At 40.6% G+C, this 20,778-nt stretch overlaps 1 protein-coding gene across 4 annotated transcripts in view; it reads right to left on the reverse strand.

Moving 5' to 3' along the window:
- Positions 1–20,778, reverse strand: part of DGKQ (diacylglycerol kinase theta) — a 102,412-nt gene that overhangs the window by 7,692 nt on the left and 73,942 nt on the right. For 3 of the 4 annotated variants that reach the window (XM_041120888.1, XM_030004832.2, XM_030004831.2), the window contains exons 15-22: positions 20,210–20,325; positions 13,159–13,310; positions 11,632–11,780; positions 10,873–11,054; positions 9,315–9,415; positions 5,038–5,184; positions 3,376–3,487; positions 662–814 (exon numbers count right to left, since the gene is read on the reverse strand). In XM_041120888.1, coding sequence (XP_040976822.1) covers positions 662–814; positions 3,376–3,487; positions 5,038–5,184; positions 9,315–9,415; positions 10,873–11,054; positions 11,632–11,780; positions 13,159–13,310; positions 20,210–20,325 — 1,112 coding nt within the window. Of the gene's footprint in view, positions 1–661; positions 815–2,911; positions 3,239–3,375; positions 3,488–5,037; positions 5,185–9,314; positions 9,416–10,872; positions 11,055–11,631; positions 11,781–13,158; positions 13,311–20,209; positions 20,326–20,778 lie in introns of those variants that run through there. The other variant, XM_041120889.1, reaches the window with a different exon arrangement.

Here is a 20,778-nt window from a genome sequence, read left to right on the forward strand (position 1 = left end):
ATTTTCCAAGACTGCCTGTAGCAACAAATTTCTGAGAGTTAAAAAGGCATCCTTAAGGTAGCCCACAAATGCGTAGACTGGTGTGCACTGGAGTCAACTGCTGCAAAATGTTTATTTCACAAATTTGATGTCAATAGAGACATTAAATTCTTAGGTAGTCAGTGCTCTTTTCCTTCTACACATACATTGAGATAGCAAGGAAAACAGACACTGATTATTCCAAAGTCTCTTTTTCTCAGACCTTCCTCCTCCATTATTCAGTTTTCTCCTTTGTGCTCTCAGACAGACCTTCCCTCCTCTAGCACTGCCAGAAGACTGCTTCCTACCTTGCACAGTGCAGTACTACAATGGCCCTCATAACTGTGATCTGCTTCAGGGCATGCAACACTGCCTGGAGATCTCAATACAGGGAAAAAAAAATTAAGTCACTAGGCTGAAGCTCAGGGACTGTTTTTTAAACACAAGCCTCATTTGAGCCAGTGGAGAGGCCCCTCAAACCATCCTCTGTAGAAACTGCTATGTATTTATCTAACAGTAACCACAGAGTGTTGACTAGCTCCTTTAAAATTAACCATCAGAACACAACAGACAAGCAAGATAATACAGTAATATCCACTGCAGAAACAAAGTCAGCTTGCTAAGACAAACCTACAGCCAGTACCTTTGGTCCTGCAGCAGAAATAATAATCTGGCCAGGGGCCTGAATCCAGGGCTCTCCATCAACTTGAACTGGAATGGGCTTTAGGAGTGTTACACGAAAATATGAGCCTTGAGCTATGCGGATTCCTGATCGAAAACCACCTTGGACTTGACCCTGTTAGGAAGTAAAAGCCAGGATATCAATCACCCCAATAAACAAGAAATACAAATACTAGCTGCACTTAAACTGGGTGGATAGAATTTTATTCTCACCTGACATTTTAAGTTTCAAGTAAAAGAACTGCTCGGGCAAAATCTGCATAGGATGCCTTTATGGATGCAGCATTAATTATTTAAGTTCGCGCATGAAGAAGAACTCAGATATCCCTGCAGGCTGTCGGAGGCAAAGTAACTTACACAGTGAAGTCACTTGTACACTCACGTTGGCCAAGGAGCATGCATTCACAAAGGTCTTGTTTGCTTTTACTCTCCCCTCTCCGTAACATAGTAAACACATTTTCAAAACACCTAACCATACCCACAGTCTTCAGCACACATGAAACTCAAGAGTCTAAAAGCACTTTATCAAACAGGGAGAGAGAGTTTTGCCAAACTCAACTCCATATACACATATATATACTCAACTACAACTAATGGCTGAGTGTTAACTGTAAAAAGTGAAGCAAAGTGAACTTTGCTGCTACACATTCTCTTGGGGAATGTGTACAAACACCAAACATGGGGGTAAAAACCTTAACAGAAGATCACAAAACCAGAGCACAGGTTTGTTAACATTTATATTCCAAAGCAACAGGTATACTCCTTGTTGCCTCTAACATCACAAAAATTTGAAGGATCTCTACCAAACCAATTCTTCTAATGGAATGTTTTGTCTTCTTTAAAAGATCTAAATTACAAAATGAAGTTAGCCAACACCAAAGATCCAGCTGCACAAACAATTTTAAGTACCCACCTTTCCATGGTTGTATGGATTAGTTGTCTCTAGTTACCTGACCACATACACTTTTTCAGCAGCAGATTTCTTAAGACAGTGAAATAGATATGAAGAAAAGACAAAAATAACCCACCGTCCCACATGACTGTGTTGCTAATGGCAGGCCATTGTAAAAATACGTTAATACATGGAAGAATTAAAGTTGCACAAATTGAGTCAAAATATTCTTTGTAGAACTGGCATACCGTCTCCTTCACGTAGCATTCAGATCAAGAGCAGCTAGCATCAGATTCTCAGAGAAGGGTGTTGGAAAGCCCGTGGCAGAAAATTATAAAGCCACCTGTCTCAAAGGAATCTCTGCCCTGATTGTGATGAGGGATGAAAAGATTTTCTGCAAATACACCAAGTGAAGAGTGAGTCTTTTTGTAATATTAAAATACCTATTATGAGGTATAAGCTAGTGCATTCTGTTGTGGAAGATGACAAAGCTGAGCACGTGGAAAATACCCAAAAGAGACATAAACTGCACGTGGCAATAATGGGATAAGATTGTGAGGCTATAATAGCACAGGAATGTATATAAGTTACAGAGGCTGTTAATATGTTTTGGAGGGCTTTAAGAACTTTGTTTAGCTGCTTAAAAGTACTTGCTCATGACAAAGCAGAACTCATAGCTTTCTTAATGCTTTTGCTTAATGTTGACCTATTTATTCTCTGACTGGAGGAATAAGATTTGGAAAGCCCCAGAACCAATTTGAGCCAGGAAAAGCAGAGATAGTAACAACTAGCCTAAAAAAACAGAAAGAGAAAGAACCTGCCTAGAGAAGAGAAGAAGGACCCAATGAGAGAGAAGATGACCCCAGGCCTGAATATTACTCTTGGACCAGACTATGGTGTGAGAGGCAGAAACTTCGACTGTAAGGGTATAACTGCCCAGAGATTTTAGTGTTTGGGGTCCCACTCTGGGGGCACACAGCTCGAGTGGTCTAAATTTGTGCACCACGGATAGAACAAATTACACTTTTTCTTTTGAAGGCCTTGATTAGAGATTCTGCTTTGGGGAACCTAGGGTTGAGCCTAAGGGAAGAAGAAGTGCCTGAGGGGGAGGGGGGGGGGGGGGGAGAGAGAGAGAGAGAGAGTGTCTGTGTGTGTCTGTGTCTGTGTCTGTGTGTGTGTGTTCAAAAGGGGCACCCATTGGCTCACTGGAGTTGCCCGCTGTGAAGGGACTCCAGTCCTGCCTGGGCAGCAACTTCTTCCCTAACAATTCCACAATACATATGTGTATATATATATATTTGCATTTCATATATATGTATGCATGTATGTTTCGGGCCTTGGTTCAAAGCCTACTTAAGTCAAGAAGTATTTCCCCATGCAATTTTAACAAATTCTTCACACTCCTATTACTTCTTATCCAGCCACAGGTTTCTTCAGTTTCCATTCCATCTGTAGTAGTCTGGCACCTAAATATGGATGTTCAGGGCAGCCCAGTAAGCAGACAATGAGAGGGCACTGCAGTCCATGAACAGGCATACCAGCCACAGCTGAACTCCCGACATCTGGAAGCTTTGTTCACAGACAGCCAACACTGCCCATGAATTCTGTTTACGGTCTATAACCACTTCTGCATGATGCAACAAGTACCTGAATAAACGATGGTATAATCTTAACATAGATGTATACTTTTTAGGACTACACACTTGGAAAGCACTGTTTGTTAGAAAAATAAGCAGTCTGAGAAAATATATGTTTCCTCTGTTCTTACTGGGATGCCAACTTACCATGTGAACGACGCCAGTCACACCAACAACTTCCAGCAGGCCGTCATCGATGCGTGGTTTCTCAAAGCGGTTATCACTCTCAGACCCCCAGAGATCGGCTCCAGACCCCCAGCTGTGTAGAGAGCACACCACAGTGACCACCTGTGGACCTGCTGTCTGTCACAGAGCACCCGGCCCAGCACCCTGCTAGGGGTGGCTGGTTCACCAGACTTCAAAAGCTAGACACTCTTCTCCCCAGCAGCTGGAGCAGACAAACAGTTTTCCTGCACTGTAAAAGCAGGAAGGCTTTTCCTAAAATTTGGCAGACGTCTAAAAAGATCTTTCAGGAGTGAAAGAAGGAGTGAAGTAAGTAGCTTCCATTTGAAAGAAAAGAGTAGGTAAGAAGAAAGTAACTCCAAAGAGTTTTAGTTTGCTGCGAAATGCAATTTACAGCTACATTAACCCTTAACTTCCAAGACTTAAGAACTTAACATAGATCTTACTAATCTTGACAATATTCATGGAAGCTACTGAAGAGAAACTAAAGCTAAAACAAGTATCAAGTTTTTATTCTTGTACCTGGCCAAACTCACTCGTAGTTAAGCAGGTATTCCTGCACTTTGATCCTCTGAAATGCTTCTGACAATTTAACACTGTGTTGTTTTTTGTGCAGTATTGACCCTTCTTCCTCAAATCACTCAGTTTAGTGCATTGACTGCTCAGTACTAATCACAATCTTTTCTTCTCCACGGTTCTCATGTGCAACATATACTTGTGTGTATGTGCATGTGCACATATGTATATGTACATATATACATTTCAATAAAAAGTTGAAACATTTTCAGACTGAAATGGAAAAAGATACCAGTAGCCTAAGATAAGAGTGTACTTGAAAAAAAAAAAAAAGTATAGCAGCACTAATTACCTGCTGATTTTGTGCAAACAAAAACCCTGCCTCTACCAACAGCACATCTAAGGAAGCCAGATTTCCTGCAGATTTGTCTTCCTTTCTTCCGCAGCAGTAACTCTAGCTCCCTGCAGGTGTCAGGGCAGTCCCCACAACCCTGCAAAAGGTACCTGAACTGTGGGTTTTCCACAGCTACCCAGGTAGCATCATCAACTCCACATATACCAACCAGCTGGCTGTGGGACCTGGACAGTGTTTGACAGTTGAATCCTGGCTGGCCTTCACTGCAGGAACTGCTTAGGCACCTGGTCTCTAGCATGCCAGAGAGTGTAAGCCGATCATCTTTGATCTTCCTACAAGTCATGGTGAAATCTGGTGAACCGTTCAAACAGTTTGGGGGAGGCAGAAAATGGTAGTGGACAGAAGCCACATGCCTACAACCATGCCTAAAAAAGTCATTTTACCAGAAAACTGCTCCAAAAGAAGTCAGAACACCTTCGGTGAGGAAATCGTACCAAATTACTGTTAGGACACAGAAGAAATAGCAAATGTACAGGGGTTTGCACTGGGAAAACAAGATAGTGCCACCTTTAAGAGAAGTGAGATTGTGAGTTTCAAAGGATCAGAAAAACGACGTCAAAATGGTATTAAGAGCTAGTTCCTTAAGCACAGTGGCAAGCCAGCAAGTCAGGCAATAACCAAAAACGTCTGATGCTTAAATACCAAGCAGCATTTCCACACACACATACACACAGGATCCTTCCTCTCCTTTTTACCTGGGTATATTAATAAAAATGAGTCCTTCTATACTTGGTAACTCCACCTCGTGCTGGTCCACTTGAAGCTTTATGTCTTTGTGAAGATTTCTGGTATGACTTATCTTCTGCAGCCCAACTTTCACATACACGCCTTTGTTGTGAAACCTAGAAGCAGACAAGCATCCTGTAACTAAAACGTAAGGCCCAGCATAGCACTGTTCCTTGTACGTATACCAGTATTGTCCTCTAATAGGTATATTTAAAACAGTTTTTCAATTAAACCCCCCTCCAAATTCTTCTAGCTTTACTGCAGAAACAAAGCATAAGCCATGAACTTTATATACCTTTTACTTAGGGGATGATTTGTGCTCTTGAGGCATGTGGAGATTTGTGAAATTTTGTTACAGAAAAATCTTCCCTTCTTAAAGTGTTGCCTGAATGTAATGTTACCACATCAATTCCTATCCAAGGGTTTTGAAGGTGACTAAAAGATTTTGTGATTAAAATGGCCAGCCAAGCTTAGAAGGGTGATCTTTGCACATCCACCACTTAGAATCACTACCCTTCTTTGCACAACTACATGTGGGACATGATTCGGGGAGAAAGTGCCAGTGGAAGTTGTCAGCCTACTGCTAGCAGTAGCTAATAACATACTAGCTTGCCCACTTGGGTAGAAAGAATAAGCATCTCCTAAAGCAAACCCTTGGTTTGCAGACAGTAGTTTCACCACAGTTAATTAGCAAGGCATGAAGGAGGAATTTATCCTTGGAGCAGTCTCCAACACCTTATTTGTGCTGAAGGAAATCAAGTTTTGTATTAGGTGGGACACACACTGCAGTCACTGCTGTAAATGACACTGATGCGGATGAGAGAGGAGGGCAGGGCATTACATGCAGCTCATCCATCCCCATGGAGCCAGTGAGTCCTTGCATCAGCTCGGCTGCAACACTTGCATCATTATATCATCCCAGAACTATTTGGAAGGCTCTCTAAAGTACAGATATGGAAGTAACATCCTACTGCTCAAATGAGTTTGGGAATTTGACCTACACAGCTCAGGAATCACCCTTTGGTTTGTTTTTCTACAAAAGATGCACTGTAAGTATAGCCAACATTCCTGTACTACCTGATGCCCCACTGGCTACACCCATAAGGCTCCATACACCCTTCCAGAGGGACTTTCAGAAGATTTGACTGATTCTTCATTTTAGCTAATTGAGTATCTCAGAATAAAGTTAAAAGGTGATCCTATATGGGACCACTTTAATGGATTATGAAAGTAAACAACTGGTCTTTTAAGTACTGCAATCCTGTATTTATCCCTGATAGAGCAAACTGAAAAATACCCTTTACTTTTAAAAGGTCCCATGAACAAGTCTCCATAGACTCAGGGAGACACCATAGCATCAACTTACACTGTTAGTTTAATCACCTCTGTGGTTGTTGCTTAAGCAGCAAGCACCTCTGGTGGCCAGAGGAAGCAAGACCATCAGTAACTGCTTTCCAAGCTTTCATGAAAAGAAAATAAAGACGACAGTCCTCAAGACTCATGAAGAAACGAAGTGAGCTGATGCAGAAAGCCAGACTTTTCAAAGCTCTTGCCAACTGCCGCACACCCAGATGGGTGGGTTTGGGGAACTCTTTTTTAAAGATGATGGATGAGAAATCTGTGTGCCAGGCCTTTTTAAATGAACTGCAATTTCCCATGAGCACTACTAAACTGCTAGGTAACATCTCTCAGAAGCAAACCTCTCAGAACTGCAGCACACAGCACAGAAAGCTATCAAGCAAAACAAAATGACCGCTTTTTATCTAGTCCTGCAACTCAACAAGCCCACCACTGGGTGGGAAACCACCACTGCAAAAGAGAAGAGCTCTGACCAATAATTAGAATCTGTTAGGGTGCTTTTATTAGGGTAATCTTACTGACTGGGAAAGAATTTTACCAGGTTCACATACAGAGGACCCAAGGTGGAAAAAAAAATGAGTTAGACGGTAGCCATTGTAGCATTTTAAAACCCACAACCAAAAAATCAAACAACCAGTACTTTCAAACCTCCCCCCAGCCCAGCCAGAGAAAGAACAGTTCTGTATCTTTGTAAAACAATTCTAAACTTGCATTAAATCATGCAGAATATTCTCTCTGCCTAACCTGACATTCACGAGACTGCCTGCCACAGCAGTCTCCTGCCAATTTTGGGTGCCACAAACAAGATGTGGTCTCTTCTGTAACAGAGAACCCTAAAGATGGCTCCAGGATCCCATAGAAATGGGGGAATGAAGGCAGATGCCCTAATCCTTAAGTTTTACAGAGTACCTGACATAGCTTGGCACTCAACAATGTAAAAACCATCACTGCTGGAACATACACTATTTCTATCTGCCCTGCGATGGAAGTTCAGCACTGAATTCCCTCCAGGGGGGAAAGCCAAAGGTAAGGAGTCCTGAGTGTGTAGAGAGACTCTACAGCTTGAGGCCAGAGAGCACACAGCTTTCAGGACATTTACCAGCTTAAGATCTTGATTCAGAAGAGCACTCATGCCCATTTTTCTCGCAAGGACCACCTGCAGTTTCTGTTGTCACAACCTGAAACTTCCTGTTGTGCACTCAGTAGCAGCCAGTTCACATGCCAGCAGCTGTTGCATCTGGCATTAAGTAGCCATCCTTCTTAGTTAATTTACTGAAAATAATAATAAAAACATACTAATCTTGCTGGCAAGAGCATGCGCTTGCACGTCCTGGGAAAGAGTAAAGCCAGCAATTTTAACAATCATCATCATCACAGGCAGCGAAAGGCAACAATCATGTGTCAGCACTGTTAGCCTGCACAAGCTGTTTGTCTCCTGCAAAACTGTAGCTCAGTATCAACTCATTAGTTCATGTTTCTTTCTCAGATCTTGAATCACAGAAACATACAGCCCTTCAGATTTACAAAAATAAAAATCACCTCTTCTTTCCTGCACACCCTCCAAGACACCCTGCTTGCATGGTGTCTGAATACGCATGTAAAAGGTCTGCAAGAATGGTACCAAGTCACCACCCACTGCACTGCAGGTGCTGCACACTATGAACTGACTGAGATAAAGATTCAAGGGATGAAAAGCACACAGGGCAATAAAAGTCAAAGGACAACCCTTAAATACAGTGGGATTAAGAAAAGGACATATCTTTTAAAGTGCTGCAGCTTTGCAAAGGCAGGGTAGTGTATTTTAAAGGAAGAATGAATGTAACTCTTACATTACATTAATTGCACAAGTAAATCTAGAACAGTTTTATACACTAGAACAAGCACTGCTATATGCAAAATTATTGCCTGATTTTATGACCTATGATGTTTTTAATTCAGTGGATTGAAAATGCAAACCAATGCTTAATAGTAATTTATGTACCACAAACAATATCCTTTATTATTCAATTTTTAAGAAAAAAACATGAGCAATGCCTGTAATGATAGATATAACACTGCAAGATAGCTGGGATTGCACACCATTGCACTCATAACCCATCAGAGAATATTTTTAATAGTTAGGATTTGAATACTGCATAGTTGTAACTGGCTGTAACTGTCTCTGGCAACCAAGAGACAATTTAGAGAACATTTACTCACAAACATAGGGGAAAGCAGACAAAACCAGTTTCTACAACGAATTACTGATTAATTACACAAATGTGGTTTCTTTTTCTCATCAGTGATAACGGGAAGAAGAAAAAGTACTATTATTGATTGATCTGCGTGCCAGAAAGGCGGAAGGTCTCTCTCCATACCTTTTTAATCACTCAATCTCACTTGAGATACAGAGATCTTTTTTTATCCTCATTACCAGCATGCAGGTGCTACCACAGAACTAAGCAAGGCTGTGAAAGGTACAAAGAAGTTCTGAACAGTGTGTTTATTGCTCACATAGCAGCATTGCCCTCCCTCCTGCTAAAGGCTTTGAGTAAGAGATTTTTCCACTACCTCAAAATTGCAGTTATTGGCAAAAAAGTACACTGAATAACAACGACAGGGCTTCCAAAAACTGCTTTGGTGCTCTCTCTTGGTAAAGGCAGAAAAACCCCCAAACCCCAAAACAACAAACTCAAACCAACCAACCAAACAACACTCCCCGCCCTGCCCCAAACCAAATTCTGTGTCTACAAGTTCCTGACTAACTTAACGCCTCCCTGTGCCAGCTCTGCCTCAAGCAATACTGTTTGTGGATACCTGTAGCATTTCAAGATTATCAGCCATAGTGTAAATTGGAAGTTACGCAATACCAGAGTTTGCCCTTCACCCCTGGTTTCCCCAGGATTACCTGCTATTAAATTTCCCTGGTTCTTCTTCTCTAGCATGATGAAAGTCCAAGCTCAACTCTGCGTCAATGCCAAGACCACAGTAATTGTTCATCTGTACAATCTGACAAAAAAAAAAAGTATTATTTCCTCCTTAGGTTTATAAATGAAGAGGTTCCAAAGTTTTTCAACAAAAACAAGCTTTGCAGATGATCCAAGTCATTTGATCTTGACAGATCCTGGAAAACATTTTCCAGAAACACTGCACTAAAAATAAAGCTGTACGGACAATTGTTGACATGTGTAGTCATTATTTCCGAAGTACCAGAAACTTAAAAATTTAATCTTAATTGCAAGTAACAAGCATAATAAGGCAGAAATAAAAACAAATGCAGAAATAAAACCAACCCAACTTCTCAAAGCAATTCTATGCAATAACTACACAAGTTGCTGAACACTAATGCCACTATTATTTTTGGCATCAGCCATGGATTTATCATGACATCATTGGGAAGATGTTCTTCCTTACTTTGGAAGGTGACCAGGTTATGCCAGATAAGTGAAGAACTTGACTTCACCCACTCAGCTGCATTTTAAATAGCTCCCTATACGCCAGTCTCAAGTTTCTACAGATTTCAACCATTTCTGCAATTAATTTTTCCTTTGCATACCAGTTAATTCCATAACTTTTCTAATCTAGCCCTTGACTCTCCTGCCCTTCACCTTTAAAAAGCAGATTAGGCACTCAGGGCAGATTAACCTGTCTCCACCAAGTGAAAAATACCTGGAACCTGAGCAACTTAAATCCTCCAAGTGACACATAATGCCTACCATTTTCCAGTGACTGGACTACAATCTTAGACAATTGCTACTATTATTACAATTTCCTACTTCCTTTTTGCCACCCCCTTGTCCAATTTGTTTGTTTTGTCTGAAGATAACCAGAACCAGGATTCACACAAAGCTCTGAAGTCACCATCTACAACCAACATTTTTATTTTCCTAAACAGAAACAAGTAATACAAACCAAAGGACAGGGACTTTCATTCCAAAAAAATACAACAGATGCCACAAATACAGACACGCAATGCCAGTAAGATGACAGAAGGATTTACTTCCTGTATATGCTAGCAAATCAGCCATTTTTTAAACTGTTAAAGAAAAGATAAGAGTACTTTTTTGGGGGCATCGGGGTGTTGGTTTTTGGTCGACACTCCAGTTTCACTAGTGTTCTGGAAAGCGTTTGGCATTCCTTCAAAAAGCTCTTCTTATTTGAGAAATAAATTTCTTTCCAACTGAAGCAAATAGGTATGCCATTGTTGCTTGAATCTTTTCATTAATCCTCTACCAGATACTTTTTGCCAAACACCTATGAAGTGTGTTCTGCAGCCAACCAGATTCTTCAAAACTGAAGCACTATATTCAGGCATATGCCGGGTTCCCTAAGGAATAGCTCAGTAAGGTCCAAGGTCAAAGACAGGTGAGCAATAAAAGATTAAACTATGTTAGTAACTATCTTCTTTGTGATTTTTGCTAGAACAACAGTTCCTAAGAATCAAACCCAAAAGGTGCTCAGCTCACCTTTGGAGGCTCAGGTTCTGCAATGCCATTCTCTGCACCTTCAGCTGGCTCTTCTGCATCCAAAAGGATAGTCCAGCGATCCATAAGAACGTCATCTGCCTCATCCACAGAAACCAAAATCGAGTAGGGGTCCTCCCCACTGTAGCCAGCTCCCCAACGCAAGACCCTCCCTAAGTCATTACCTGGACATCAATGAAGAACAACTGCATTTCGTAAGTTAGCTAAAAGCATCAAAAAGTGCATCAACCCTGTTTTACAAATCAAATCACATTAAGGTACTCTAAACAAGTCACAGAAGTAGTGAGATTGGACTGAAAAGTTAACAAGCAGAGAAAATATCTAATCATCACATGTGCTTAGTATCACATACAGGTACACTGTCTCATCTGAAAAATTTTCACAAAAAGTGATGGAAAAGCCTGTTATGGAGGTGAGAAGTCAGGGAGCAGCTGAGTTCACTGGTTTTCAGCAATGGCTGACGCACCTGTGGTTGTCAGGGGGAGAATATTTTGCCCTGTCCAACTCCTGCCTGCTCAGACACACCCATACCAACACCCCTGCCGCTTGTTTGTCCTTCAGAAAGCAAGACTGTCATTTCCTTGAAAAGCTGATGTTGCATTTGCTATCCAACACTGGCCAGAACTGAGTCATGGCATCTCTACTGCAAAACTGAGTTGTTTGTCAGGTGGATAAATAAAGATAAACGTTCTGGAGGACTTCTCCTCTCAGAAGAAGAATGGCGCTTGCTATGATTCTCACCTGTTCCTAAAGGTAAGATGGCAACTGAGGGCTCTGAGCACACCAGCTTGTGCCTGATCTCCTCCAGTGCACCAAGGACCCAGCCGACGGTGCCGTCCCCTCCGCACACCAGCACTCGGAAGGAGGGGATTTTAGAGAATGTGTGAAACCTCCATTGAGAAACAAAGCAAACGGGAAAAGAAATGCTACAATGTAGTACAGGAAAAGCGAAGCCTCTTAATATACTATTTAAGATACCACATTATTATTGGATTCTGCCGCCTGCACCCAGACCCCTCCCCCAGCCCCAAATCAGTTTCAGGATCAACTTCAACAAAGCAAATGGAAAAATAGGAACTTCTAGATAAAGCTGTTAAAAAAGAGTGAAAACCACATCATTCTAAGACTCTTCACAGCTAAATTGTTAATCACTTCCTTTTGCACCAGAGACACAGAGATCTAACTATTCATCATTTCAATGTGAACATTTATAACTCTCTAAATCCTACTGGAGATGTTGATTACTGGTGGGGTTTTCTTTTTACTTAGTCATAGGACTTCTAGCACATTTTCTTCTATATTCCTTGTCGCTCTTACTTTTTGTGGCTTTTCATCCTACATACTGAAATACCCTGCAAAGGAATTTTTATTTCCCATTGCACAAGAAGCAAGAAACAAGTGGAAGCATTTTGCCATAAAACTACAGAAGGATTCCATAGGCAAAACAAAATGAACACGTTACTGAAGTTGCAGCTTGAGCTGCATTAGAAAGACAACAGAATTATACAGTTCTGACAAAAACCTTCGTTTGTGCAGCTTGCTTTTCTTGCCTCCTGCATAAGCTGCGTTTCTCCCATGAAAGCTTTTGTTTTGAAGAGCTTGTCATGACAGTTCCTTGTAAAAAAGTGCTGAAGGAATGAGGCTGCTCTGAGTAGGCTACAACCATAACTTTCAGCTTTATGAAGCTGGTAACAAAGTGGTGTTGATTAAATCAAGTAATCGGTTCCTGCCTCCCTACAAGCACATTATGTTCTGTTCCTTGCATTTAGAAATGTTGCAGCTGTCATCAGGCAGGCCCTGTTAATTCTGCAATTGTGCCTAAATTTCAGGAGTCAAGATAGGAAATTTTATTATACTTTCCTGTTAGTTCCCGTGAAACATCAGAGGAAATAAAGCCAAAAACAAGCCCTTGTCAGGCAATGTGACATTTCTCTTTCCATCCCCATTTGATTATAAAATCTTTTTATTTTAATAATTATTAAATCTGTGTTATTGTAAAGTGCATATGACTTTCCCAGGACTGGACCCTGTTAGACTTGACACAAGCATCATGCATCAGGAACTACTCTATTCTCTTTTCTTTAGGGAACCTCAATGTTTAAATCTGTTTTCACAGTGAGAACCAGTCAGAACAAGTGACCCACTGCTCTGGTCTTCAGGCACAGAACAGAAGCAATTTAGATCTTCATAACAAGTGAATCTGATCCATCCTTTCAAAAAAAACCAAAACAACATAAATAAAAAAAAATTAAAAATATGATGACTTACCCAGGCAGTGGGCCACCATTGGTAAGTTCAAAGACCTGATGGGGGTTTAGCAGCTTTCTAAAACTGTACAGCAGATCCCGACCTTTTAGACCACCACTTTTTGGATTCACAAATACAAGAAGTGGGCAGCAGTTTTGCGGTATCTTGGAAGCCTGAAAGATGACAAGAAAAAGGATTAGCCAAAATCATGACTAGGCAGCAAAATTACTACTGCATCTCAGAAGTACTTCCTGATGTTTCCTTGATGCTTAGTAAAAAAAAAAATCCAGATTCAATAAATAGAAAGATTCAATGTCCAGACAATGGACTGGTTAGCTGCTGATCTTTTTCTTCTGGGAACTGAAGTTTCCTTAACACACTCCCAGCTACACAGTTGAGCCTAACATTAAAAACAAAGGCACTGTAAATAGTCCTTCCTAAACATTTTCAGTAAACAGTCTATGCCAAAGAATAGTGTGAGGATAAGGTACCTTCCAGAGTCATGTACAACTCAAACACATTCGTTGTGAAGAGAGAACTTCTTCCAAAACCAACTGAAACATTTGTCTTAAGTTTTGTGGTCATCTTAGAATACATGTGAATTTATAAGGACAAAACATTTCAAAATGAGAATGTTCAGGGCACACACTGGCATGCCCCTCCCCATGAAGTAAGAGGTTGAAAGCTTATTTTAAAAATATGTATTTAAAATTTTTAATCAGGAGGATTTGGTGCCAGTGTCTTATGATCCTCACACCTCTACTGAAGCTGCTGCTCAAAGAGCTCTCAAAGCACGGCCCATCCAGAAACCACTCCAAAGGAAGCCACTGCCCATGGCAGAAGAAGGATATCCTGGGATACTCTACAGACTGCACAGGAACGATACCTGCAGCCTCACCAGAGGTCAGAACTTCCAGCCACCAGAAGCACTCCCTTGGGACTGGTTTTCAGCCAGCCAGCCCATAAATCATTCCATAAAATGATTTGTAAATGGTTCCAGAAAGATCAGAAAACACCAGCACACCCTTCATTCATCCTGCCACAGGGCTGTGGGGCAGGTACACATCAGAAAAGTCCATTGGGTGTTTCAATGAGCGTGCTTCAAAACAGAAACGTTTGCCACAGTCCCTAAGTTATGGTAATTTGTATTTACAAATTGGACAGCATTCAGGGAACAGCAATTTGTCACGCAGCTGACAGGATGGATTCAGGGAACAGAATAACAGTGCTAAATATAAGTCAATTTAGACAAGAATGATTCAGGGGGTGGCAAGGCAGCAGCATGATCGCAGAGTGCAAACATGGAGAGATACTAAGAGCTACAGAGGAGAGGAGACAGCACCCAGAAAGTGTGTCGGCTGCTGTCTATGAGTGACCACCAGAGAGCATGAACCAAGGCGAAGAATGGAGAGATCAGGACAAATTAATGAGTAACTTTGTGGGGAAGCAAGCTGGAGTCTGATGTTGAGATACCCGAGACCATCATCTACCTGTGAGCTGATCTGGATGCTTAAAAACAAATGATCATTTGGGGCTTCCCAGTATTTGAGAGATTTCCTCAGATTTTGCTTTCCTGAAAGGGCTGGGTGGTAATCCTCTGCAAGCCACATCCTGCCAGATGTGTCAAGATACAAGCAAACACATAAAAATCCTTCTCCTCTGTGACACTACCTGCATGAGAAATGCCCTTTGCCATGGAGTGTGACTTGCAAGCACAAACAGAAAACACACCAGGAAGAGGAACACTAAGCAGGTAAGAAGGTTGGTGGAGCAGGCACACACTTCTCCTCTTGCCCCTCCCTTCCTCATCCTTTAGATTCTACCAGAGACATTCAGTTTGAAAATATGTACGTCTTCTAAAAAAAAAATATTAGCCAAACAAGGGCTATTTTGGCTGACAAAGAGCCAGAAGAGCTTCAAAATCGTGTTTTGATGGAAAAGTTTCACTGCCGGCAAAACAAGGTTGGCGAGACAGAGACTGTAAAGCCGTCCACACAGCTTTCTACAGAGGAACCACATTCACACTATACTGTGAACGACTGCTAGGTCAAAACACCTCTTGCCTCCATATTCAGGCTTTATTGGAAAAGGGGAAGCAACTATTCAAAGTGTGTCCAACACACAATAAGGGTAATATGTTTATTTCTGTGAAGCACATGGAAAGGACATTTGTAGCTAGCAAAGGAAGACTAAGGAAAATGGTGCATGCCACTGTCAAAAAACGGAAGGACTTCTTGAGTTGTAAGGTCAACAGCTCAAGGATCCACACATCCCAGCAACAGAAGTGGATTACCTCCCCTAGATCCATCACAGGCATTAGTAAAAATAGTAAGCAGAGCTCTGGCTTTTCCAGAAGTAAAGCCCTTCTCATTACTCCATCCATTCCTGCACCATCATCTGCCATATCCCATTATGAATGGTCCTTTGAAAATCCCACAAGCAACAGAAGGCAGAGCAGCTCTAAAAGGAAACACCATGTCCCATGCGCTAACAGGGCAAACTGTTCCCTTCCTGCACTCCTTATTCCAGCTTCTACTCTGCCCTACCTTCCCACCTGGCCACTTCCCACTTCTTCCACTTCAGAGCTTTTTTACTACCTAAATTTCACTTCCAGTCATTTCAACTTTCTGAACAATACAGGCTATCTGAAACCTCAGCCTTGGTCCAACACCCAGAAATTTGTGGGGTTTAAAAAAATGGGGGGCAAGGGTATAACAGAAAGAAAAAATATTCACTTCTGCAGCTCAAAGTAAACAAAAAGTTTTTCAAAAAAGAATGAGAGAAAAGAAACCAGCCCAACATTCAAGTCAAACAAATACCTTACTTGAATATGGACAAGAACATTTGATTACCTTCTCTTCTTCAGGAAATCAGTTTCTAAGAATACTGGGTTGGGACATTTATAGAGTGACATATTCAACACATGTTTTATATTACTTGCTTTTACAGGCAAGTTCTAACGCACTGGGTTTAAAACCAAGTAACTAAAATAATTCACAAGGAACTTCAGGGAATTGCAATGATTTCTGAGACGTGGTAAGCTCCAAGGCATTCAAAAGTGCAGCTGTGTTTTGGAAAGTTGTGTGAGATCTTACTCAAGCAAATATATATTGTTGCAAATATGTATTTAGTTTCTACAAAACTGCCATCTAAAATTCCTAATTCTCAAGTGTCAATATTGTACAAAAACAAAAAAGTGAAACATTTACCCTGAATGCTACTAAGACTCACAAGCAGCTGTGGAGAATGCGTGGAGCTAACAAAATATCTGTATGTGGTATAAACTGAGCAGTCCTACCACTCAAAACCATCTGTGTTGTAAGTATCTTCTAATGTAAATCCCTAACTATAACTATTTAGGACTAAACGCACCTCTGTAGAATAAACAGAAGTATTCTAGAAAGTGCTTAGCCTTAGAGTTATCTTGCTTCCCATCATCAACCTTCACTAAACTTAAAGGAGTAAGAAACATTGCTGAATCCCTAGATAAAGGCCAGCTTCTAAGAAAACAATTATTTTTCAGTAGGAGTTAAAAACTCTGTGACAGTTTCTACAGCAGAGCAGGGCTGTTGTGTTGCTTTCTGAAAAGTACATGCTCCGTTACAGACGGCCACAAGCACTCTTATGCTGCAGAATTTTTTTTAATCCCTTAATAAAGCCCCATTGGGGACATACGATGAGTTTGTTACTGGGCAGAAGGGGATGTGTGACTCACAGCCTGAGGACTCCCTTCCCCCTTTAGCCCTGGCTTCAGTGCTCTGCTTGAAGAGTGAAATCTGCAGAGGGGTTTTGTGTTGGCTGGCGTTCAGGAAGGAATTTATTGCTCGTTTCTTAGAGACAGATGAAGGAGGCCGTGTGATTTAGACACTCTGACAGTCACTGTGAATTGCTTAATTTGTCCGGATTAGCACACTGCGGCTTCAGGCTGGGGCAAGACATTTGTTATCCACGCTAATCCCCTTTCTGTTGAGCGTACTGTGTAATCACACCTCACAACGAGGCAGAACAAGGTGTTCTGTGCCACAGGCCTGCCAGCACAACAACCATGGTGCATCTTCCAGGGTGGTGGGCTGTCTCCAGGAACTGCAGATTATCTCTAAGTGACAAGCAAAATTCAACATTTGCAAGCGGGCTGTCTGCAGCATCTCCCATGTGCAAGGACTCATGATGCCCCAAGCACAGACCTCCTCCACCCTGGCCAGAAAGGAATCATTGCATCTGATGAGGAATGATGTGCAAGCTGTCTCAATGCAACTGGAGCAGCAGTTGGGTCAACACAGTAGGAGCTCAAGCCTTTTCTGTACTTTTGGGGGAACTGCGGCAGTGGAAGAAGGGTGGAAAGTAACCTTTCATGGTGTTATGGCTAAGAAGGTCATTAAACTATTATGCTTTTTAAATTGGACACATTTTTGTGAGGAATTAGTGAAATGAATGAAATGGAAAGTTTCACCCATCCGGGACACTCACACATCTTTTTCTACTACTCTGAAGGAACCACTGGTAAGTTTTATTAGTGATAAAGCTACAAAAACTTGTCACCTTCATGCTGATACTTGCCTCATACAACTCTGCTGATTTCCTTGTTTGCCAGTACTGCAAAAAGAGTTCTGGTAAATTAGCTTTCAATTCAAAGATTCAGCCCTGCGATATCTTCCACCTTGACATGCTAGCAAAAAGTGATACCAAACCGTCCCTGCAGGTCTTTACACAGCAGCTAAACAGCTTTGTAAGAGACTGTATTTTTTTCCACACTCCAGTGAAGATAGTATTTTCATTTATTTGAATATTATGAAATGAAAAAGCATTTGATTAAATTCTTAAAGGCCTGAGATCATGAAACAGCAGAACAGATCAACACATCTGATCACACTAATTGCTTGACTTTCTAATAAGCAGTTAGTGCAAACTGATTCTGTATTCAAACTTTTCAGTAGTGATCATAAGAGGATGAATTCCTTCTGGCAGACCTTACCATGCCAGACTAAACCTGGGTATATCAGACACAGAGTAAGCGAATCTCACCTCAGGAAAATGAAGAACTAGCAACCCGCTAACCACCAAATTACTTGTGTTCTTTTATCAACTTTTAAGAAGGGTTGTTTTGTTTGTTTTATTTAAGTTGCAATTTGGAAAAATCATTCATTAACCAAAACACTGCGGCCTTTGTTTCATCACCCATTCTTCTTCTGAGACTACACAGTAGCCCTTCATTCCCAATTTCTTTCTATTTCACCCACAAGAGGAATGTCAAACACAGTATAAATTTACTACTGTGCTCAGTTCCTGTATAAGTTATTTCCTGGTGCTGTATTTAAATGGTCACATTTACAAAGTATAAACAAAGGATAATAGTATCATAGGATAAAAGGATAATCTAGGTTGGAAAGTACCTCAGGAGGTCATCTAGTCAAATTGCTACCCAAAGGAGGGTCAACAATCAGTCATTAGTTTACTCTGCCTAATTACTCAATGGCGTAAGCTGGGTGGCCAAAGCACATATGAACACTCGAAATATGATTTAGATTTGGCTCATTTCAGTGAGATGACAAAATATAAATAATACATGCTGAAATGGAAACAAAATGTATATGCACGTGTACAGCCCCTCTCTCCTTCTTATATATTAGAAATTCATCCCTAGCAGTCCCCTGATCTGGTGTTTCTAAAAAATATCTTGCATCAGATAACAGATAGCATTATCCTTATTTTCCTGGCATCAAGAATTTCACTTCGAACATATCTAGTGCCAGAAAACCAGACACATGTAATTAACAGAGGGGAGCATGTTCAGTTTCACATGCCGTGGACCAAATCTAGGCTCATAATGCATTTGTAATGCATTTGCCTAAAAACCACTCAAAACAAGCATCAAAAAGCAGTCCCATCTTCACACTGCCTTCTGTTTCTTATAACAGAAATTCTGACACCTAGTTTGGACAAGGGGGAACTGTGGTTTCTAAGGATTTTACAAAACATAATACCTATGCATGCATAGGAACAAGGCACTTGTTATATTTGGAGGGTGAATAGTTTTTAATCTTGCCAGTTTCATACAAGCATTGCCACTAGTATCTCCTCACATAAAAAAATAATTTTGCCTTCAGAAAACTTTGACAAGCATAGGACTTTTTAAATGGTAAAAGCAGGCATGTAAGTATGCAACTATGGCTATTGAACTTGAGATCCTCCCATCTAAAGTTGTTTCATAGTTCCCACCAATTATGTATTTTTTTAAGTTTTCAACCTTCTGTGAAGTTCTAAAAAGTCAAACCAAGACCCTCACTTCAGTTGCCATAATGCAACTCCAGAAAAACAGTAACAGAAAGTAACTACAGCTACACTCTCTTTTGGACAGAATCTACATCATCCTGGTTAAAAATCAATTTGCTCAGTGAACCATTTTCCTCTTTTCACCCTGAAACTGCTATGTTAACATAAAACCTATTATTAAATCAACTGATTCATAGGAAAGTGATTTTTAACCATAAAAATTAATAAATGAGAATTCAAGCCTGTATTTGTAAAAGGACCCTGGCACTAAGTCTTTCAGCAGACTGTTTTCCTCTGAAATCCACAATGCAGCATTTAAACAACGTCAAACTCCCTCTGCTACAGAACGGGGGAAATGAAGATACTGAAAATGTGAAAAATAGCAGTAGTACTTTACCTCATGGTTAGCGAGGAAACATAATTAGTCCCAAAACCAAAGTTGTTGTAAGCATTTTAAGACACTCCAGCTAAAACTAAAACCCTACCTAACTTTCTGATCATCGAAAGAAATAAAGAGGAAAAAAAAATTTGGTTTTCTCCCCATTATAGTTGTATAGTTATGCAGTTGTGTAGTTATTCCTGACAACTCAACAGTAACAGGACAAGTGACTTAACTCACAGAAGTATATCATATACACAAAGTACAGGCTCTCAAGTGTTTTTTTTTCATCATGCTACTTACAGAAACTCACTGTATGTCTCCTTTGAATAAAATGTATTTTCATTTACTTCCAGCAGAAAAAGTCTTAGAGGTAATTTTTTTCTTTTAAAGACATATTTAAAATTCAATCCCATCTCTTACCATAACTTCAGGAATCACCACAGCATTCAGAGGCTTGTCATTGACAGTTGTATCTTTAACTAGCATATATATTCTTTCAGCTTCAGAAAAGCATGAAATTTCGAGTACAACAGCACCTGTAAAGAGGTATCAGAACTATTTTTTATATTTTCTATTATTAGGAAATCAGTGTCATCATATCACAATGAAAGTTTACTCAGTTTACTCAGGACATTATTCAGTAAAAGTTACTCTGTAACGCTTGCGGTTGTTGGTTACCAGTGAATTAGGCTGGGTTTTTTTTAAGCCTTCCTTCATACCCCCAAACGCACCACAGATTTTTGTTAAGGCAAAGCAGTTTTAGGACAAGAAGAACTGCAGCCCAGAACTGATGCATATTTAAAGACTTCCTTTGGGCTTGAGAAGTATGGCCTATTTCCATACTCTTCTTCACAACTAACAGGCTGTTACCATCATGTAAAAATGACAAAGGTATCAGGTTTCATTTTGTATCTCATTATTAAAAATCCAGTAGTTCCATTCACTGACAATATCTCAGTAAGAATTATTACAAGCAAAGATTCGGTTTG

Source organism: Aquila chrysaetos, chromosome Z (genome assembly GCF_900496995.4).
Source record: "Aquila chrysaetos chrysaetos chromosome Z, bAquChr1.4, whole genome shotgun sequence".
Taxonomy (NCBI): Eukaryota; Metazoa; Chordata; class Aves; order Accipitriformes; family Accipitridae; genus Aquila; species Aquila chrysaetos.